Source organism: Leptidea sinapis, chromosome 34, assembly GCF_905404315.1.
Source record: "Leptidea sinapis chromosome 34, ilLepSina1.1, whole genome shotgun sequence".
In the NCBI taxonomy this organism is placed as follows: Eukaryota; Metazoa; Arthropoda; class Insecta; order Lepidoptera; family Pieridae; genus Leptidea; species Leptidea sinapis.
In genome coordinates this window covers 6,554,768-6,579,212 of record NC_066298.1, presented here as the reverse complement: position 1 = coordinate 6,579,212, position 24,445 = coordinate 6,554,768, and the positions used below count along the sequence as shown (strand labels likewise).

The following is a 24,445-nucleotide window of genomic DNA, read 5'->3' as shown; positions in this document are numbered from 1 at the left end:
AATAAACTTGCGTGACATAATTTCCTTCTTCTATTCTTTGACGACCTGTATAACCGAGTGGTTAGCGATCCTACCTAGAAGTGGGAGAGTCTCGCAGCCATCTTTTGACGTCAGCACAATCGGGCCAGACTCGTCCGGGTTAATTACCACACTCGCACAGAATTCCGGCGTGAAGTAGCGGCCTAGTGCCGCTATGTTTCGCATAGGTTAGTGTCGAGGACCGGAGGCCATTCCCCCCCCCCATCCCCAACAAAGATTATGAAAGCGGTCCCTAAAGAGATAGTACCCCAGGAGGGTACCGGCTCTACCAGAGTCGGAGAATCCCTCCCCGAGCACTCTAGCTCGGGCTGTCCTTCGTATTCTGGGGAGGGCACAGTACCGCGCATGACCAAGGACAAACGAGGCAGAAACACCACGGCACCCCGCTCCACACTCAACGTGGACTTTTGCAATATCAGGGGAATTCACTCCAACTTAAACGCCGTCCACCACCACCTTGAGACAGCGAAGCCGGCCTTGTGTTTCCTTACGGAGACGCAGATATCTCGACCTAGCGATACGTCATATTTAACGTACCCCGGGTACAAAATTCAGCACAATTTTTTGCCTCATGCCGGGGTATGTGTGTACGTTAGGGAGGATATCTGCTGTCGCCGTCTCGGCAATTTTGAGGGTAGGGACCTGTCCACTCTCTGGCTCCGCGTAGATTTAGAGGACCGCGTCCGCATCTATGCGTGTGTCTACAGGTCCCATAGTGGTAACGCAGAAACCGATCATCTCATGGGCTGCGTTCAAGCGGCAATTGACGACGTGCTTGCTCAGATCCCCTCCCCTGAAATCGTAGTCTTGGGTGATTTTAACGGGCACAATGCCGAATGGCTTGGATCACGTACCACAGACTACGCAGGGCGAGCTGTGCATAATTTTGCATTGGCGTACGATCTGTCCCAATTGGTTGAGTCGCCAACGCGGCTCCCGGATGTGGATAGCCACATGCCGTCCTTATTAGATCTTCTGCTGACTACACATCCCGATGGTTACCAGGTCATTGTCGACGCCCTTCTCGGAACGTCCGACCATTGCCTGGTCAGGAGTGTAGTACCTATACGACGCCCACGTCGCAGACCACCAGCGACCCGCCGCGTTAGGCACTACAAGTCAGCAGATTGGGATAGGATGAGTTCCTTTTTTGCATCCTACCCTTGGAGCAGGGTTTGTTTCCCTTCGGATGATCCTAGTGCCTGCGCCGTTGCAGTAGCCGATGTGATACTACAGGGCATGGATATTTTTATACCAAGCTCTGTAGTACCGATCGGTGGCAGATCACAGCCCTGGTTCGATGCGTCAGTTAAAGCAGCATCTGACTGCAAAAAACAGGCGTATCGAACTTGGGTTGCGGCGCTGGGCACAAAGGATCCGAACTGCATAGTTCTAAAGAGGAAATACAACCGTTCTTCCAGATTTTTTAAGCGGCAAATCGCCCGTGCAAAGTCAAAACACGTCGTCAAAATCGGCGAGCAGCTTTCCAGTTACCCGACCGGAACACGCAAGTTCTGGTCGTTGTCGAAAGCTGCTCTTGGTAACTTCAGCCAGCCGTCCATGCCGCCGTTGCACATGAGGAATGACACCCTGGCCCATACGGCAAAAGAGAAAGCAGATCTCCTGTGCGCTCTTTTCGCCTCCAACTCGACTCTTGACGACAACGGAAATACACCGCCGACCATCCCGCGGTGTCAGAGCTCTATGCCTGAAGTACAGTTCAGACAGAAAACTGTTAGGCGAGCTCTGTTTTCGTTGGACGTCAGGAAGTCGAGCGGGCCGGATGGCATTTCTCCAATCGTGCTTAGAACGTGTGCCCCTGAGTTGACGCCGGTGCTAACGCGTTTATTCCGGCACTCTTATTCCAAAGGCGTAGTCCCTGACTCATGGAAGTCAGCCCTTGTCCATCCGATCCAAAAAAAAGGAGACAGTTCGGATCCGGCAAACTACAGGCCTATTGCTATTACCTCCCTGCTCTCCAAAATCATGGAGAGCATAATTAGCCGTCAGCTCTTGGTATACCTAGAGGGTCACCAGTTGATCAACGACCGACAATACGGGTTTCGCCATGGTCGGTCGGCAGGTGATCTTCTGGTATACCTAACACATAGATGGGCTGCGGCTATTGAAAGCAAGGGGGAAGGCCTGGCAGTTAGCCTGGATATAGCAAAGGCCTTTGATCGTGTATGGCACAAGGCGCTCCTCGCAAAACTTCCATCATTTGGGCTTCCCGAGAGCTTGTGCAAGTGGACCTCCAGCTTCCTCACTGGGCGCAGCATACAGGTCGTTGTCGGCGGACATTGCTCGAACCCGAAGCCCGTGAATGCTGAAGTGCCCCAAGGCTGTGTGCTATCTCCTACACTGTTTCTTCTGCATATCAATGATATGTTGGACACCTCCAACATTCATTGCTATGCAGATGACAGCACTGGTGACGCCGTATACACGGGCCATGCACGTCTCTCTCGGGAAATCGTCGACCAGTGCTGGGAGAAACTTGTGTCTTCTATCGAGTCCTCTCTTGAGAAGGTCGCGGAATAGGGTAAATTGAATCTTGTCCAATTTAACCCCCAGAAGACTCAAGTTTGCGCGTTTACCACTAAAAAAACCCCATTTATCGCATCACCGCTCTTCGACAACACTTCCCTAAAAACCTCGCCTAGTATCGGAATACTGGGTCTCGAAATCTCGAGCGATTGCCAATTCCGTGGCCATCTGGAGGGCAAAGCCAAATTGGCTTCAAAGAAACTGGGCGTCATTAATAGAGCACGGCAATACTTCAAGCCGGCCCACATTCTAGCGCTGTGCAAAGCGCAGGTCCGGCCACACATGGAGTATTGCTGTCATCTCTGGTCTGGCGCACCCCAGTATCAGCTCGATCCATTTGACCGCATGCAACGCAGAGCAGCGCGAATTGTCGGGGACCCAGTACTCTGTGAACGGCTGGATCACTTGGCGTTGCGTAGAGACGTCGCTTCATTGTGTGTCTTCTACCGCATTTATCACGGGGAGTGTTCCGAAAGCTGTTTTACCTAATTCCTGCCGCCGAATTCCACCTTCGCACGACACGCCACAAGTTAGGACATCATCCTCACCATCTGGATGTGTGGCGGTCCTCCACAGTGCGGTTTACAAGGAGCTTTCTTCCACGTACTACAAAGCTGTGGAATGAACTTCCTTGTGCGGTGTTTCCGGGACGATACGACATGGGTACCTTCAAAAAAAGCGCGTACACCTTCCTTAAAGGCCGGCAACGCTCCTGTGATTCGTCTGGTGTTGCAAGAGAGAATGGGCGGCGGTGATCACTTAACAACAGGTGACCCGTACGCTCGTTTGTCCTCCTATTCCATAAAAAATAAAAAATAAAAAAAAAAACCTACTAAGCTAGAGGTTCGAATCCCGGTAGGTGCAAGCATTTATATGATAAATATGGATGTTTGTTTCCGAGTCATGGATGTTTAAATGTATTATGTATGTTTATATGTATTTATGTATGTTTAAGTAAGTATATTGTATTAAATATATCGTTGACTTGTAACCCATAACACAGGCTATATTTGCTTAATTTGGGGCAAGATAATTTGTGTAAAAAGTGTGTCTATATTATTATTCTGTCTTTTCTGTGGAAATGGATCGTATCGGACTCCCGGGTTCTGTACTATTTAACTAACTAAAGTTATATATAAAAGTACAATTTACTTTGCAATCAATATCAATGTGTGTAGTTCTAAGGTTTTGCTCTAGCAGTGTCAGACGTCGTGTGCCGGGTTGTCTCCTTTCCTCAAACATGTGCGAGGGGAACGATGGCTGGTCCATACGTCAACTCGTGAACGGGTACTGCTTGTGGTGCCAGGACGACATGTTATAGTTAATAAATCGTTGTATTTGTTGGATGCAATTGGAACAGTACAATTTTACTTTGCAATCAATATCAATGTGGTTTTAAGCTTTTGCTCTAGCAGTGTCAGAAGCTTGACTTACAGCAAGAGACTGCATACTCTTAATAAAATGTTTGATATAATGGTATTTGAAAGACACACAGACCGACATCAAAGTGATCCATATTTATTTTAGATAAACAAAACCGTATAAATAAACAACATAGGGTATTACATTGATTGTTTGAAACATAATATTTAAAAATTAATTACACAAATAAAATTTGAAAACAAAATTTTATGAACGATGCGGGACTCGAACCCGCGACTTCTCGCGTTCTTTGCGAGCGCTCTTACCAAATGAGCCAACCACTACCACTACTACCAACTAGCCACAACCTGAGAGTTGAACAAGGCATACATAGTTATCATGGATTTAATCCCAGAATTGAAGGTTATCTCTTTAAAACATATATTTAAAAAGTTAAGTTGAACGATGATAAATATTTATATTAATCGTTAGGCCAGGCTACAAGCAATGCAAAAGAAACAAAAACAATCCCAAATGCGCGACAAAATATAAAGACAATTCAAAGTATTACTACCACAAATAAAACCAACATTTAAAACGAAATAAAGCTAATAAACAAATGACTGCGTACGCTACAGCTTCCACTGCCACGTCGCCCCCGCTACCGCCCCCGCTACCGCCCCACGGCCTCCTACTGTTTTTATTACAGCAATTTCAATTTGCAAAAGAGATGAAGGTTTTATAGGCTTGCGGAGATTCTTGTCATGTTACAATAACAACTTAATGTTGCAGTATTTGGGTTTTGCTCGATAATAGGGTTAACATTACGTCAAAACGACATAGCTGGCAGGTGACGGGTTAGCAGGCTTTTTTTTTTATGAAAATAAGGGACGAGACGAGCAGGACGTTCAGCTGATGGTAACTGATGCGCCCTGCCCATTACAATGCAGTGCCGCTCAGGATTTTTGAAAAATCCAAAAATTCGGAGCGGCACTACAATTGCGCTCGTCACCTTGAGACGTAAGTATATTAAGCCTCAAATGTCTCTGTTATTTCACTAGTTACGGCGCCCTTCAGAATGAAATACAGTAATGTTTACACATTATTGCTTCACGCCAGAAAAAGGCGCCGTTTTGGTAGGTACCCATAATTTAGCCGGCCGTACAAAGAAGCCTGGTTTGGTTTGTGCTGTGTGAATTTTTATTAACTTACTCCTGATATTTCATATAAGATAAGATTGTAATATTAAAGGGTAGAGCTGCTTATATAATACATATAAATACATATAAATCATTCAATATGGAACCAAATTTGGGGTAAACTATAAACTACTTCGGGGTAAACAAATTTAGGAAACATGTTGCATTTTATAATAATAACGAACTTAACTGACTGACAGTGTATTCAAGTATAGCAGGAAACAAAATCCCATTGTGATATTAGAGAAGTATATTGCAACTCCACCTGGTGGGAGCTGCGACAAAGTCGAGAGCGTAAACGAAATTTCTATGAACACTAGCTGACCCAGCAAACGTTGTATTGCCGATATTAAAATCGTGATACAAAAGTAACTGTTGATCGTAGATGGGTGCAAATTTGAAATTGTATGTATTTTTTAATGCTGACTCATAATCATACAAATTTAAAAAAAAAATAAAAAAAAATCGTGTGGACCACCCTTAACATTTAGGGGGATGAAAAATAGATGTTGTCCGATTCTCAGACCTACCCAATATGCACTCAAAATTTCATGAGAATCGGTCAAGCCGTTTCGGAGGAGTTCAATGTTTAACACCATGACACACACGCACACATGCTCATACACACATACTCACATACATACACACACACACACACACACACACACACACACACACACACACACACAATCAGACATCCTGTTTGTATAATATTTTTTTATATTTTTAGACCTAATTTGTGATCCCTAGTTTTTGGTACTGTTAATTTTAATTGATATGGAAGAGCATGGCCTTCTGGCACAGGTGTTTCTCACTTAATAGAAGGTCACATCCACTATTATGTTTGTACCATTTTTGTTACAGAAATAAATATTTTTTAATTTTTTTTTCATGACACGAGAATTTTATATATTAGATACATAACTCATACAAATGTTCGATGCTATTGTTTGAACGCTACGGATACGCTACATGATATATGATAGTGCCACATGGCGGGAGACTACTACAAAGAAATTAGCACAAAAAACCTCTATTATTGTTTTAATTTATTTACGGCCGTTCCCAATATTCAGACTATCTATCACTTGAGATAAAAATCGTAACTATCGTTGATTTTTCTGTCCCAATAAACTTATCGATGGTAACTCACCTCATCCGTACACGCTGTCTGTCAATGGGACAACGTATAGATTACCAGCGATAGAAGTTTGTATGGAAATTGTAATTCACGCGTCCCAATATAAGGCGATAAGAATGACTTATCTGGTATATTGGGACAGCTTCTGATTATTGACAGCTAATTACTGACAGTAGAAGGTAGTAATTTATCTCCATCTGTATATAGTATGTTGGGAACGGCCGTTAGAGCATTGGTAACAAAACCATGAGCTAAAACCAAAATACAATAAAAGCAGAATATTTTAAGTCATTTATCTTTTTATTATTTATATACTCAATCACAAGAAAATAGCCCGTTATATTTATGGCCTAAAATTATTTGATGTAGTTTAGACCTCATTATAATTTCTTTTTCTTACATGTTTTTTCCAACTTCAATAACTTGTCACAAATACATTATATTTTGGCGTAACTGATTGTTCGTTCGTTCAGAAACTCCCGAGTTTTATGGGTTTGGGCTCCAAACAAAATAATTACTTAAGTAAATATAACGTCTTTTTAACTGACTTCAAACAAGGAGGAGGTTCTCAATTCGTCAGCGGTGTCAGCCAAGGTAGGTTTGTAACTACATACATAGGTGAGATGTGCTTGAGTCGCACGCGCGACGTGAGCCGCGGCGGGAAGACACCGATTCCAAAAATAACAATAACCGTTGCTAGAATGAGATGAATTAATTAGATTGTATAAAAATACGCAATTTTTCTTACTTTTTAGTGTATATTATATCTATTGTTTTGAAATAGTGTTTTTGAAGTCGGTTGTTTTTTTGTTAATTTTTTTTGTGTTTGTATTACTGGACACTAGCATGCGCTATTAAAGTTTTTCTAAAAAGAGTAATTTAGCGTACTCTGTTTGCGGCACGAGTGAGGGCTAATTGCAAGCAGACCTGGCAAAAATCCAAATAGAATCGAGATCGTAGTACTCTCAATATTCAGACTATCTACCAGTCTCATTATCTTACTTAGCTTACTTAACTTAAATAAGATAACTTATCTTAAGAATATTTCTAGAATACATCTAGATAGAGTCTCTTGCTGTTAGACAACCGATAAAAACAGGCCAGGAATATTAGTTTAGTGTGCGTGACAAGCTACGTCTTACACTCGCGATTTGTATGACACTTTGTGTTACTGTGCGTGAATTGCTCTAAATAGAGGTTACTTATAACTACAATTTGTTTGATGTTTTCACAGCTGTCATAATCTATCTAGGCGTATAAATGATCTAAGTAGTAGAGTAATAGATAACAATGTAAACCTAAATGAAATGAAGTAAAAGTCAGAGAGTGTTAAGATTATTAGCATTTTTATAAAAAATTAAAACAACAAAAACATTGCACGCACATTAATAATACTTATGGCAAACTGAAGTACGTAGTAATATGTCAACCCAAAGCCATCTGTCAAACAAAACAAACGAAGTACACAAAAACAATGGCTTTAATTTGTGAGCTGTGGAATTTAACGGAACAATTTGTAACGGTTGGCCGATTCGCGGCTCAATTATGTGTGTTCATATTTTATTATTTTAAATTGAAACCGGTCAAATTACACGGAGTTCTCCTCAATAATCTCCATATATTATTCTTCAGATGTGTTCCTTTTGTCTTTTATTCATTATTGTATTATTCATTCATTATTAATTACTGACTGATAGAATTCCGGATGCGGCAATACGAGCGCGCTGTGGTTTGAAAGAGGATGTTGTGACAAGGACTGAAAAAGGAATGCTGAAATGGTTTGGACACGTGGAGCGAATGAGTGAAGAAAGAATGACGCATCAAATATATAAGGCAAGTGTGTGTGGGCAAGTCGGTCGCGGGAGACCTCGTAGAACATTCGTCGACCAAATTGGGGACGTTTTGAGAAAAGGAGAGGTCCGAAGCACCCGCAACCGGCGACCATGTATGAAAAGAGTAATGAATGTTCGCGAGGAAGCGCGTGAGGTTTGTAAGGATAGAAGCAAATGGCATTCTATTGTCTCTGCCTACCCCGACGGGAACAAGGCGTTGGTGTGTGTATGTATGTATGTATTATTCAGCTGGCAGTAAAATCATCTAATCTGTTGTATTGTTATTTAGGATTACGAGCATAGTCGAATTAAGGAACCGTCTTTATTATTGTTTTCTTAGATTGATACAGTGAAGTCGTTTATTGAGTGGGTATATATGTCGTAGGTATATTTTCAATGCCGTGATATTACAATTTCTCAAGTGATATTATAATTTCTCCGTTAGATTGTCAATCGACTTCATTTCTTACAATTTAACGATCTAGTTTTAGCGACATTGTAATGTTACAGGTATAGTGTACCCGGGTATATTATAATATATATACAGGAACGGTATACTGGAATTTGGAAGCAACCTGCGGGCCTACCAAGAACTCTTATTGCGGCTCAATTGACAACCTAAAATGAACTGCTTTGCTATTTCGTACCACGACGTCATTAGAGCTATCCATTTTAGGTTGACGTTAAATCAAGACATTGAATCGCAAACTGATTTAGTTCGTTCCAAAGGTTCGTTCATTCATTCGTATCTTGAGGTAATATTTCAACCTAAACTAGATAGCTTATGTGTCAAAGTTGCTACTTCCTTAGAGGAAAGTGAATCGTGTTGATAAAAACTTTTAAATAATAGTGAAAACATACAAAAAACGAAAATTTTATTGAAGAAAGATGATATGAGAATAATTTATTAGACTTTTTTGTAAAACAAAATACTGAAAATAAATACCGATTATGAATATACTAAAGACGAGGCAGTAAGGCCGCTGGCTATAGCCTGCAAAAGCACTTCATGGTACGAATTTAAGCGTTTCAATTTTGGTACCTAAGCTGAACTACATCAGAATCGCATCGCTTATTGAAAGTTGATGGTAGACCCTCTGATTTAGAACAACGTGGCTTTATGTAAAGGGAGTTAAATCTGACACTAGATATTGTTTGGGAACAAAGAATAAAGAAAGGTTGTAGGTATTAATAGTAAACTTGTGAAGATAAAGATGTCACTCTGAGATAGAATGAGAAAGACAATCAGTTGAAGGACACTTGGAAGAAGAAAACTTTGAAAATTACTGGAAAGGTAACGAAACGTTGATAAAAAGTGAAAAGTGATAATTTTTACTAAACAACCAATACTAAATCATCAGTCAATCACGCGTTTCAATCGATTGAAAAGTATTATAGTGTTGTAGTTAAAACAATTTTCGTTGAGATAATTAAGCACAGTAGCGTGATCTTGGTGACGATTGGCGTATAGTGGATAAAATTAACATTTTCAGTAGTAGAAACGTCGAATAGACTTAAGACTTTGCAATATTTTAAAATGTCAGAAAGTAAGTAAAAGCGATCACCGTATTACTAACTGACTAGGTACTAGCCAGGCAAAGTATACGGGCACACACAAATCTATACATTTGCAACTAATGCCATTTCTACATTATGATATTCATGCCTCTGTTATTAGGTTAAGAGTTAACTACCATAACGACATTAGCTATTAAGGGGTGACAATTTATCGCAATTAGAAGTCTAAAATGGGTTTAAATTGATATTTTTTTATCACTACATTATTTATATCTAATGCATCCAATGCCAACTAAGTCAAAGTAATATATTATTGACTAGCTGACCCGGCAAACGTTGTTTTGCCATATAAATTATTTATAGTGTTAGACCGTTCGTTGCACATTGCAACACAACTTTATTTTTCTAAAATAAACGTAGCCTAAGTAACCTACTCCTTATTAAATCAGCTACCTGCCAGTAAAAGTCCCGTCAAAATCGGTCCAGCTGTTTCAGAGATTCAGAGAGCCTGAACAAACGGACAGACAAACAGACAGCATAAAATTGTAAAAAATGTTGTTTTGGTGTATGTTTCGTATATATATTCATATACATGTAGTAAAAAACGGTTATTTCAATATTACAAACAGACACTCCAACTTTAATGTAATAATGCTAAGTATGTATGTATATAGATGAGTTACCGAAGTAAAAACATAGTAGATAATCATGTGGAAGAAATTATAATGCTATGAGCCCTCAATAACCATACGCGATAATCCCAGCAGCAGAGCAATGTATATGTTTGAAACAAATATATTGAAACTGAACAGTCTATTATTATTAGCGCATAAGTTTACTAAGCTCAATAATAAATCATAACAATTTAGAATATACGGCACGTTTCCACTATACGACGTCCCACGTACGATATGGCACGAATAAAGTTTAGGGCCATAAGATAAAAATAAATAAATAAATGGTTAGTCAAGCTATAAGTAAAATAAATACACATTGATCAATAGTGAAAGCCATAATAGACATGGTTTCTCTATTTAAAAGACCACACGACAGAAGGGATAAGCTGCGTCAAGGCGAGTTTATAAATGCGAATTACAAATTATAATTAATTACAAAATTATTTTTGTTATTTATATTCATAAAGTAATGACATTTATCATATTATGATTTTGTCGGAATTCTTTAGTTAATTTTACTCTAACTTGCGGATACAGAAAATATTTGAACGACCGTTACATAGCCGAACATACATAGTTTACAAAAGTTAACTGATACTTAAACAAAATACCTGCAGGAATACCTTCAGTCTTCTCGATGGCTATGAAAATGGTGGTCAACTTTGTACCTGAGACCCCATACAAAACAATTTGTAGACTATATTGTGGGTAGTTCTGGTGTTAGCCGAACGGCTATGTATGTTTGCTGAGTGTTCACTCTGTTTTCATGTAAGATGTAGCGAGCGAAGAAGTAAAATACTCCAAACTCCCTAGCTCAACGAAAGACTTTCCTCGATATTCTGTATTAAGACGTAAAGAAGGTCTCCACATTGTGGAACAGTATCGTGTCGTGTGAGAATGGAGCCAGTTCGAGCAGAGATGTGGGCCGCTGTTGTGTAACTAATACTAATACGCAAATGGAGTGATGTAAGCGTACACGCGCTCCACGCAAGGTTCTACGTACGCGGTACGCACATTGTTCGATACCTCGAACGGCTGCCGGAGAACATAATAGATCTTGCTCATAATTACTGTCTATAATTTAATTTTTTATTTACATTTTCATACCACTGAACTCTTTATTGCTATATATTTAATGGCTATATTAGCACATTTCTCTTTTATCCATCAATACATTTTTACACGCTTCTTATTAGCTTCACCTGTATAATATGTATGTTTGTAACCGACTCATTTGGACGCGATTTTGACCCACTTTAAATGGCCTGTATTCGTTCTAACTTCGTAGATTTATCAATGACCGATGACAATACATTAATTTGATAAAATTATTCCATTTTTCAATTTGCAAAATAAGATTTTTGTTAATTTATATAAATTTTTTATTTATCGTCGGCAGGAATTGATGTTCATTTTAAATTTCAACCATTATCTTTTCAACCATAGCGTTTTTCTAAACTATTTTTATTGAATAGGAAGACAAACGAGCGTAAGTTCAAAACATATTTTTGTTGTGACTGGAAGGAAGTTTCTAGAAATCCGATTTATTTTATTATTGTTTAAATTCCTGTTTCTGGATACAATCTATGTGTTCTATGATTTTCATCAATGATTATCAAATATTATTTAATAAGTTTTGATTCAGTCATTTCTCCAATCAAGCGCAATTTACAAAATAATTTGTTTGTTCAAGGACAAATGATCGTACCTGATGTTAGTTGATCACCGCTGCACACATATCTTAGATAACAATATCAGAATCTTAATTAACTAATAATAAAAACTTATTTAAATAAAACGTATATTCAATATTTTTGTATAGTGAAGTGTGTATTAAGTATTTTCCAAACATCCACAAATAATATGTCGATAGAATATCATTCATAATGTTATTTCTGTTACGTCGTAATGACTTCCGCCCCAAGTCTCATACGCAATTAGTTTTCTTAACATGTTCACTACAACGCGACGCAAGCGATCTAAAGTACTAGATGTACTAAAAATAAATATTACAATCAGTAAAGGAACTATATTCCAAAAGTAAGGTTTGACTAATAGAATGTCGAGTGTGATTAACAAGAAACCTAAAATCTGTAAATAAATGTAAATAAATTAAAAAAAAAATCTTGAGTTTTTTTCATATCATATACGAAGAAACTTTTCCCCTTATCATAACAATTTTTCCGAAAAATGTAAAAGTGTGTGAAGGAATATAGGTTTTAAAAACAATAAATAAATCATAAGCATAATTATTGAGAATCCATAGATTTACTGAATGACCTAAGTACCAACTAATCTACTCTAATATTAATAAGATGAAAATTGTATAATGGTATGTATCTTTTTAAAATTAAACCCAAAAACTTGAAAATTTTCAACAATCATCATATACAATGCTGGTTTGCAAAAAAAAGGAAAGTCTCCATAAATATTTTGAACTACAGAGGCACGTAACTTTAGGTACAAAAGAGTGTGTGCTTAAAACCATCAATATAAAAAACGACATCACGTAAAAGGTTAGTTTTTTATCTATATTCATTAAGTTAAATCATCTATACAATGACGTCATACAAAATCGAAACCGCAATATGGCACATACGACAAATGACACCATATGCTTCAACTACTGTGTCTATACATTTCTGCGTTTACTCCAGTTGCTTAAAATATTATTGGTCAAAAGGCAGCAATGTAAACACTTTTTAGTTTAAGCTGCGTATTTTGAGTTTAGAACCCGATTTCGACAGTGAAATCAGTGGAGTAGCAGTTCGGTATTTTTTTAAACCTAGACGCGAGTGCAAAGTGCGTCACATTTTTACTACTTACTAGTTGACCCGACAGACGTTGTTGTGTATATAATAAATAAAATAATGTTTTTTATTAATTTGTCAATAATATTTCATATCATCAAGAATTATTTCGTAAAATATGCACCCTGTTGTTGTAATGATATTGTTTCACAGCAGAACTGTCAAACCGTGCGTCAATAAATTCTCTCATAGAAAATATGTCCATACAAAACAAATATCGGACGACGGGGGACACATCAAAGGAAAAAAATTTTTGTTTTTATTTAATTTCGAACACTTTCATATTTATTCACCTTTTAAACCTTCCCTGGACTTCCACAATTAATTCAAGACCAAAATTAGCCAAATCGGACCAGACGTTTTCGAGTTTTAGCGAGACTAACGAACAGCAATTCATTTTTATATATATAAGATAGATAGATAATACTCAGTTAGGGCAAACGATAAATGGGTAAAAAGATAGTGATGCTTCCAGTTGAAATTGTATATCTGTGTATCGTACCCGTATCGTATTTCAAACACAAAGAGTGCTGTAGAGCGGCCGACGCGACGCGGTGCGGCTAGCGTTTCAGAGGACGCTACTTAATGAAAGCGCTTTTAATATCCCACAATATTACGCCTCGCATGCTTATTCTATTCAGCTTACACTTAAGTGAGCATTCTGTTTGTGAGATTCAAAGCACAATTATTGTACTTTTCTTTAGCTTTGAATCTTCTGGATTTGTTTTTATGACCATATTTTTCACGTCCAGTTGTTGAACAGTTAGCTACCTCATTCCACTTTTTTTACAACATGGACACCTATGCCCAAATGATAATGACTCGCACAAAGTCAGTGAGCCAAATCATCAAAAATATCTGTAATGTCATTGTTATAGATCTCCATAAGACCTCAATGGACTGATAAATAGCTTATGAATGAAGTCTCCATTTGTTTTTTAAATCTCAATTAAGTCGTCGGAGTGGCGTTAAGACCGGATCTCAAATCAACCGGATCAAATACCAGTGGTAAGACTTACGACCCTTGTTTTTATTTTTTAGGAGGCTCCTTAGCACAGGATGCCGGCTAGATTATGGGTACCACAACGGCGCCTAATTCTGCCGTGAAACAGTAATGAATAAGTATTACTGTGTTTCGGTCTGTAGGGCACCGTAGCTAGTGAAATTACTAGGCAAATGAGACTTAATATTTTGTCTCAAGGTGACGAGTGCAGTAGTGCCGCTCAGAGTTTTCAAGAATCCTAAGTGGCACGGCATTGTAATGGGCAGGGCATATCAATTACCATCAGTTAAACCTCCTGCTCGTCTCGTCCCTTATTGTCATAAAAAAAATGGACACCTATGTTCAAATGACAATGACTGCAAAAAGCGTAACCAAAGGTTTGCCTTCTTTAAGCCATAAAAATATTTTTAATGTTATTCTTATAGATCTCCATATCTCCACATGTTTTGACTCGTAAAGAACTTATGAATGAAGTCTCCATTTGTTTTTTAAATCTCAATTAAGTCGTCGGAGTGGCGTTAAGACCGGATCTCAAATCAACCGGATCAAAGACCAGTGGTAAGACTTACGACCCTTGTTTTTATTTTTCAACATATTATTAATTATGCTGCATTCATATAGTAATAATATTATTCATCCATTACTTATTTTTTTATCAAGAAGAATAAAAATATAAACAAAAAAAAAAACAATCTACAAATTAACTTCTTATATCTATTTCAATTAACGAACCTGTAAAATATACGCATTAAATAAATATTCAGTTGGCATATTTTGGCTTTAACACATATACATTAAAATAACTATAAGTACGCGTACTTAGATTAAGGATTGGTCTCCGCTGCGCTCCAACTCGATACCACAGGCGTAGTCGCAAAGTGAAGCAATTAATAAATACAACGCCCAAGTGGACGTACTCGAGCCAGTCTTGAACAATGTGTGAACGTTGACGTGCCACATGTTCTGTTAAACTTTGCTAATAATTGCAACTAAAATACCGGGCTGAACAACAGCAACAGCAAACAACAAGAAATAAGAAAGACACTGGGATCACATATCATCAGTAAGTATTTTGTATTTTATTAATTTCAATGTTAAATAACACGAAGCGTTAAGAAAATTGAAAGATGCCATTGAGTGTCAAGATGCCACGCACACAAGCATTTAATAGTTGCGGTAGTAAAAAAGCTATTATATTATATATTTTCGACTTTATTTAGATAAAGTTACCTTACCTTACCATACCTTAGGGTAAGGTGATAATTCTCCGGTGAAATGCCCTGCAAAGATCCCGGAGAACCTCTCAAAAAGGGGAACTCTCTGCTTTCGAGGAGGTTTTAGTGGGTATTACCAAACTTGGCCAACTTCTAGCTACGTAGAAGATGGTTTAAGTGGTTGAGTCCCACACTCTCAGGAGGAACTATCCCTGTGCACTATGTGGCACAGGGATAGTTCCTCCTCGTTAAAAAAAAAAAAAAAAAAAAAAAAAAAAGGGTAAGGTGATAAAGTGGAGCTGTGATATAAAAATTTAAATAATTGGTTTGTTGGGTATGGGCATAAGTCTTAACGGAAAACACAGCAACAATTCAATCCGCCAATTCATTACAACATGGCTGGAGCGAATGACGCGCTTCCGCCATCTTGTTTTCACTCGAGAATAACAGACGTTACTAAATAATGTTGCCACTACCACAGAATAAAGAGTAGGTAATTGAAACAGATATCTCACTTAGTTACACCTACACAAATTCGAAAACAAAATGTATGAACGATGCAGAACTCGAAACCGCTACCTCACGCGTTCCGTGCGTTAATCTCAGAAGTGGGTCAAAATAATAATAAATTGTTTAGATTTGAAAGAGTAACATCAAGTCAATTTCCTTATATGCAAATATTCGGGTAGAGCAGGTTATCAACTGTAAATTAGATCCAGTAGATGGAGCCACAATCTGAGAGTTGAACAAGACATATCAAGAAAGTGACGTCACTCGGACGGTGGAAGAGCGCTCGCACGGAACGCAAGAGTTCGCGGGTTCGCGTCCTGTATCGTTCTTAAATGTTAGTTTCAAATTTAATTTGTGTAATTAATCCCAGAAGTAAGGAAAATAACAATTTGTTCAGTTACACCTTTTAAGCAAATAGCTACTTTAGATGTCCGCCAATAAGATTGCCATAACTTAAAACTATGCATCCGTTTACTGTATCGTCAATGACGTTCTATACATATGGACATATCATTCGCAGTGTGACAGTGGAACGGCAAAAGTGTGCTTAAAGACAATGTAAGCACACTTTTCTCCTTAGTCGTGTGTCAACTGTGTGTTAATCAACAACCCTAAGTGTGCTATAAAAAGTGCTTCAATAATTCATTAACAACTGAATAAAAGTTGGTGTGACTTATCATCGGTTACCCTAGCTTTATATGGCAAAACAACGTTTGCCGGGTAAGCACATGTTACCTTTAACTTATACCTATGTATTTGCAGCACAATAAACAGTGCCCAAACTATACAAGAATAATTTAAAGCACATTAAAATAACAATAAAACAGGGAGCTATAATGATTATACCACTTCTATTATCACGCACTAATCCATTTAATATAGCAGCTGAGTCAAACAATGGCGGGAAACACTCGCTCGTACTCCGGGTGGATGTTTGCATTGTGTTGCAAGCCTTTGATAAGGCTCTTAATATTGAAAAATTTTATCCACTATTGTGACCTCCTTTCCAACTTCGCTAAATGTTTCTCTTAATGAAAACAATTTTAATATAACCGGACTATTTCCCTGATGCGAACAAATATAGTGCTCTTTACTGTAACCGGTTTGTGATTACATGAGCTCAAAGCGTAAATTTACATTGAGTTGGTCCTCGTTAAAAATGTCATTGTAATTATCTGAGAACTAGATTTATCATTCATAATATTATGTAATTCGAATTTTTTTTGTGTCTTAATCCTTGTTTAGTTTGTTTAGATTTACAAGAGCGACATCTCAAGTCAATTTCCTAATATGCAAATATTGGGGTTGAACAGGTGTTATCAACTGTAAAGTAGATCCTGCAGATGAAACCACAACCTGAGAGTTGAACAAAGCATACAAGATTTTATCACGATAGGTCACTTCATCTTTGTGCCTTTTGGTGTCGTGACACTTGGTCCGTGGGGCCCAGAGTCGCAGGCATCTTCTCGCCTTAATAGGGCTACTGGCAACCCACTGCTGGCTATTTCAGTTAAGGTATCAGCCTTTTTTTTATGAAAGTAAGGGACGAGACGATCAGGACGTTCAGCTGATGGTAATTAATACGCCCTGCCCATTACAATGCAGTGCCGCTCAGAATTCTTGAGAAACCCAAAAATTCTGAGCAGCACTACAATTGCGCTCGTCACCTTGAGACATAAGATGTTAAGTCTCATTTGCCCAGTAATTTCATTAGCTACGGCACCCTTCCGATCGAAACACAATAATGCTTATACATTACTGCTTCACGGCTGAAATAGGCGCCGTTGTGGTACCCATAATCTAGCCAGCATCCTGTGCAAAGGAGCCTCCCACTGGTTAAGCCTAGCTATCCAACGTGGAAACGCTGTCAGTATTCTTGGTACGCTTCCCCGTAATGATAGTTTTAATTTAATGTAATCACAGTATTGTAAATATAGTTATAAGAATTGTTTTGATTGTAAATGTTAATAATGTATCACAACTATCCTGGGTTTGAGTTTGGATCGTCGAGAAAATTTATGATTAATTTTTCTTATATTTATAAGAAATAATGATCCATTACTATCCCTAACACAGGTTCTGTGAACTTAAAAGGGAAGTCCTTCAAATTCTGTTTAGTAAAATGCTAAATAAATAAATAAATTATGCCAAGCGGCACTAGATTATATAAAACCAAAAAGCTTAAAAGGCCAGACTGTAGAGACACATACTTTCTCGTCATATTTTTTAAAATTGTATTACTAACACTTACTTGCAATAATACAGCCTGCCATCCCTTCCCGTATGGACTGTCCATCCCTCCTTCAGTTCAGTTTGCAATCTCTCCAAAGCTGCCCCATTCTCCAGCACTCCCCTTTCACATTTTGGACTCCCTCCAAGCTTAGGACTTCCATATTTAGGGCTCGCTCCCAAACTATTTCCCAACTTGGGAGAATTTCCACAGAGTTTTGGGCTGCTAGAACTGGACGCTGCATCGCTTAGGACAGGGCTACCGTTAAGTCTTGGGAAGCTGGGACTGGGGTTGGTACGTGAGCTGCAGGATAGTTTAGGACTGGCCGTGCCGCTGGGACCAGGCGACGAAGAGGCCTGCTGCAGCAGCATCGCTTCACATCACTACACCATGGCTGATGCCTGAAACAAGAAATAAATGAAATAAATTAACTTTCCGTTCATGTTACCTGCACGCATATAATATAATGTATGCCTATTGTTTTAATACACCAAACCGAGGCCAAGCAATAGTTTCTAGTATTCCAGTAGTCCGTCTACCCGTTCATCAGTTTACACTTATGTCAAGAACATCGAGTTATATGTGGTTTTCGTAACATAGTGGTTATCTCATTGTAAATAGTCCACAAACAAAAAAGTTTTGTTAATTGAAATAGATTACCGCAATCTACGCGTAAAAGTTGCGGGCACCCGACCATAATTTCAATAAAGTTACTGATTATTTTATATCTATATTTATGTCTATGAATAATAATTGAGTCTGCAAAATAAACTTTTGTATATTCAGTGCTTTTTTTATGGAAAAAGGAGGACAAACGAGCGTACGGATCACCTGGTGTTAAATAATCACCGCCACCCGCATTCTGTTGTAACACCAGAGGAATCACAAGAGCGTTGCCGGCCTTTAAGGAAAGTGTACGCGCTTTTTTTTAAAGGCACCCATGACGTATCGTCCCGGAAACACCGCACAAGAAGCTCATTCCACAGCTTTGTAGTACGTGGAAGAAAGATCCTTGAAAAACGCACTGTGGATGTGACATCCAGATGGAGGATGATATCCTAATTTGTGGCGAGTCGTGCGAAGGTGGAATCCGGCGGCAGGAATCAGGTGAAACAGCTCTTCGGAACACTCCCCGTGATAATTGCGGTAGAAGCCACACAATGAAGCGACGTCTCTACACAACGCCAAGTGATCGTATCTACAGCGCTGTTCAAACTTAAGTACAAAGAGTATTTGCTTACCAGCAGAGAAACACGACGATTTGGTACCCATCTATAGCCAGTATCCCGACAAACATTACATAAAGGCGTGTACCACTTGGCATTGCTTGGACTCTATGATATATTATAATTATGTGCAACATCGCTCCCAATCTGACCCTACACATTATAAACGTTAAAGTTACGTACAGTACAATTGCAAATAAAGTTGTTCACACTGTCTATGGTAGCTACGATTAAAACTGGCAACACAGACTAAAACCAAATGGCGCCCAAATTGCTTTGAAAAAAGAAAAGTATTCCGGTGCCGTAATCACTGGAATGCTCGGCTGAAACATGAGAAAAAATGGGCGCAGTTTTTATTAAAGCTATGTTTGCGGTTATGTTTTATGAGAGATGATATTGTACTTTTAATAACGCCTATAACTAATATGATGACTATGATTCAATTATTCCAACTCTTAAAATTCATTAATACAATTTAAACTCAAAAAATTTAAATAACAGAAAAGGATTCCATAAGTCTCCTCCATCCTCTTCCATTTTTTCCTATTCGCCGCTGTCTCCAGATAATTACCGGCGACTGTATCATGTAACTCCAGAAGCGTGAGGGAGGGAAAGTTAATGGTCGTAAAGATTAAAAATTACTACGGCAAAAGATTAAATGAAAATGTGGTGCCAGACAAATACAACGAGATAGCGTGGCTGAGGAGTGTTCCCGAACTAAAAAAAATGCAGTAAAATTTAAAATAAAAAATGCGCTGTTGAATAACATTCAATAACTCTCACTAACTGTTGTTCAACATTACTCAGCAATGCTACATGCTGATTTAGGATAGCTTAGCTAGCTCGTTTCATTTTTCTTATAGTAATAATTCTAATAATGTTTTGTTCTGAGTTCTAATAGTTTAGTTTAAAGTAAGTAGTAGTTAAGTATGTACACATAATTAAATGTTTTTTAGACGCAATAACTTGCCATCAAACTGTTAAAGTTTGGCAAGATATATTAATAAGATAAAAATGTACTTATTAAATTAAAAAAAATGCCCAATCGTGTTTTCAGCCTTTTCTTTTTTAATCGGGATTCCGTCCATTTTGTTATTTACTACGTTTTTATAACTAATGGCATTATTAGACAAGCGTGTAATATATACCGATTCATCGTTGACCGAAATTAGTTATACATTGCTTTTTAACTGGCGTCATGTGGGAGATATACGGCGCCTGTTTCTGCCGTGAAGCAGTAATGTGTAAGCATTAATATGTTTCGGTTAGAAGGTCGCCGTAGCTAGTGAAATTACTGGGCAAACGAGACTTAACATCTTATGTCTCAAGGAGACGAGTGCAATAGTAGTGCCGCTTAGAATTTTTGGATTTTTCAAGAATGCTGAGTGGCACTGTATTGTAATAGGCAGCGCGTATTAATTACCAACAGCTGAACGTTCTGCCCCTCTCCTCCCTTTTTGTCATAAAAAAAAGATATTATTAAAATGAAACTTAGAAGTTGTTAAAGAATGGAACAAGACTTTGTAACAGTCAAACATTTTTATGCGAACACATTACCTTAAAGTTTGTATTGTGGTTCTGTATGTCCTAGTAGCAAGTTCACTCGCTGGCTTTATTTGCAGAGTAAATTATCTCATAATTTATCAATGCTGAAAACTTATCCAGTTTGTATCAGCACTAAAGTATCCGTATTGATAGTAAAGCTTATATATAAAAAAAGAGAATGTATGTTTGTACGATCCCTAATAACTCCTAAACTATTCGACCGATCTCAATAAAATCTTTTGTAATAGATTCGTTGAAGCTCAAGGAAGGTTTACATATATAGTTTGTCATGTCAAGATCCCACCTACGCACTCACCCACGCATCTACCATATCTCTCGAACCGTCAATAAACAGAACAACGTCTGTCGGATCAGCTAGTCTTAATATATATAAATTATGTGACACGTTGTTTGTCCGCGATGAACTCCTAAATTAATGAACGGATTCAAATGGGGATTACTTCATGGAGTGCAGTTTACTCCAACTTAAGAGATAGGATACTTTTTATTCCTATTCGGGATCCATAATTATTTTTATTTTCAATATTTGTTTTGTATGGACATATTTTCTATGAGATAATTTATTGACGCACGGTTTGACAGTTCCGCTGTGAAACAATTTCATTATAACAACAGGGAGCATTTTTTACGATATAATTCTTGATGTTTTGAAATATTATTGGCAAATTCCTATAAAACACTTTTTTTTTTTATTGTCTACAGAACAACGTCTGTTGAGTCAGCTAGTAATTTATAATTGTTAGTGCATGTTATAATATTGTTTTGGAACAGCTTTCTTGAAGTGAGTTGTTTTTTTGTTAAATATTTGTTTTAGTTTTTACTTTTTTTATTTATCGTAAGGTTATTTACGGCGTTTTTATAAACATAAAGAGAGCAAATGGGCCACTACTTGATGGCTATTGCATTCCACTACCCATGGAACTCTGCAATAAATGCAGTAGTGTTGGAGATTTGTTTGCCGGCATTAAAGAAATTCCAAATAAGACAAGGTGCACTCCGGGAGTGCCAGCAGAAATGAAGACTTGAACATTAACGTCGTGCATTTTGGAATATTTTGGAATGGTAAGGGAATAATTTCGCACGAATTGCCCTATTTATAAGTTTAAAATAACTAGCATTTATGTGGTTTAACACAATAATCATTTCTTGCGCTATCGTACACAAAAATTACAATTTATATTACATACAAAATTTAACACTTCAATTCAATTATTTTTCATTATAAATATTATCTCTCAAAAAAATCAAATTTCATAATTAACTGTAAAAATATTTCACGGCTGAGATTCGATGATCCCTCGACCTCGCAATGTTTCGTCTTCACAATCACAATGATTCAACCACTGGTCCAATGACCGTATGATCATTAAAAGGCATAAAAGGCATTTATTTTCTCAAAATTGATTCCTTTAGAATTCTTTTTGATGTCATTTCTTATACTACTAGATACTACTACTGCTGCGGAAACAAATGGCGCTCTGAGAGAGATGAAGCGGCGCAAGAAACTCTCCCAGCATTCTTTTTTTTGCGCTCTTTTCAATAAAAATATACAATATTGTACAGTCATTTCTATCGCTATAAAATAATCACAATCTAGTCCCAGGCTGTCCGATCATTTAGATATTCAGCAGTGGAGTAATAGGATTTACGACAGAGCCATTTTTTTATAAAACATTTAAATTTATTTATAGATAATGCCTGAACAGTGGCTGGGACTTTATTGTAGAAGTGTATACATCAAGTGTGTGTATTCATCATTTAGTTGAAATAGCCGAACTATAATTAGTTAGATGTATAAATCTTTCATCCATACTTTCAACGAAAGTCTTACGAATTTTCGATCAGGCCACGTGTCCTGACGCGAGTTTAATGCCGCTAAAGAAGTTTTCACTTTAATAAATTATAAAACACGTTTATGTGGTAAAAACTGTAACACATACTATGACATAAATGACTTGATACCACACATTGGAAAGAGCGACTCTGTATGCTATTGACTGAATTAATCAAAAAAAGATTTGACTTTCTTGCACCCATTCCTCTTAAGTCTGAGCCATATCTCCTGGAATGCGTGATACATTTTGACATTCAATAGGTGATTTTAAAATACTTATTTAATATATGTACATTCTCGGTGCGTGTCCGCAAATGTCTGAAGGTTTTCAAACATTTCACGATCTACAACCTTATATTACAATAATATATAAGTGACATCGTGTAATATATATTCAAGATGAAACAGATCTCGTGTCAACAACGCAGAACACAAAACACTTCATAACTCGAGATAAAGCGCTCCCATATTTTTTCAGCCCCGCATTGTTTACGGGAACTTGTTTTTCTCAGCTTTCATCTAAATTATTCATTATTTTTCCTGTTTTCGCGCTTTTCACACCTCCTTGTAACGAGCTTAACTTGAGAAAAATTGCAAATTGGATTGAAAGCTAAAATATTTTCTTCGGCGTCAAAAGGACTTACAATCTATTGGCTATTAAAAGTCAAAATTCATTAATGTGTTCTCAATCATTCCTATTTATTATTATGTTAGGTACCAAATGATATTCGAGTAATACTCAATGATATTTTAAAGTATAGATAGGTTACCTAGACAACATTCGGTGTTTGTAAATGATACACTAACACACACATGAATAATTTAACATTGCAATAGCACACTACGTTACAATTACACGTCAAAGAAGGATAGTAAATGCAATTATCGCATGCGAAAAAGAGATAAATCTAACTTGCTTCGTAATTTGAATAGAAAAAAGTGTGTGTGTACTTATGTATGCTCGCAAGAAGTTATACATCTTTGGCCTAATAAAGCATAAATTCATAAAATTATTTATTCCTCGTGCTCTTAAATAACGAATACAGCTGTACCCTTTGCCTATCCTAATAATGGACGAAGAAACCATAAAAAAACCGAATGATGCAAACGTCAGAATATTTTAGGAACCAATTTCACCCTGTTACTTTTGTGTTACAGTGATGCGCGCGCATCTTAAAATTTCACTCTCATAATTTTTTCATAACGCACCTAAAGAAGTATAACTTTAAAAATACAGAACCAAATGATATTTGAGTAATAATGTGATACTATAAATTTATGAAAGTTACCGTAGACTCCTTTATGTCGGACCACCATGAACCGTGTGTTTCATTTATTGGTACCCAGATGTTCACTACCACAACTAAAAACTTCATTGGTATACCAGTGGTTAATCTAAAAACAAATTATACTTCTACCGTTGAGATAATCACAAAATGATGAATGTAATTTGCGGATTGCGCGTTTCGGCGTCAAATTGTGAATTTTCCTTTGTTCGTAGTTATGCTAAAATCCATCGGCGGCATGTGGTAACTACTACCTAGTGAGGCCCATTAATAAAATAACGATCAAGAAGGTTTCCTAATATCGTAATTAATAATATTACACTTCGACCTTTTAAAATACCTTCGTATAAAAAAACTACGTTTAAAAAAACCGACTTCAAAAACTGAATGGTATTAAATTTTTACTTATTTGATAAGTACTTATCAGTTTTTGATGTCGCATTTTTTAACG

General features: G+C 37.5%; 1 protein-coding gene across 2 annotated transcripts in view; it reads right to left on the bottom strand.

Annotated features, from left to right (window-relative positions):
- The window catches only part of LOC126974904 (uncharacterized), a 225,559-nt gene that overhangs the window by 122,512 nt on the left and 78,602 nt on the right, over positions 1–24,445 (bottom strand). For both annotated transcript variants that reach the window (XM_050822626.1, XM_050822627.1), the window contains one exon: positions 18,104–18,483. In XM_050822626.1, the coding sequence (XP_050678583.1) occupies positions 18,104–18,453 (350 nt within the window). In that variant the 5' untranslated portion in view covers positions 18,454–18,483. The remainder of the gene's footprint in view (positions 1–18,103; positions 18,484–24,445) is intronic.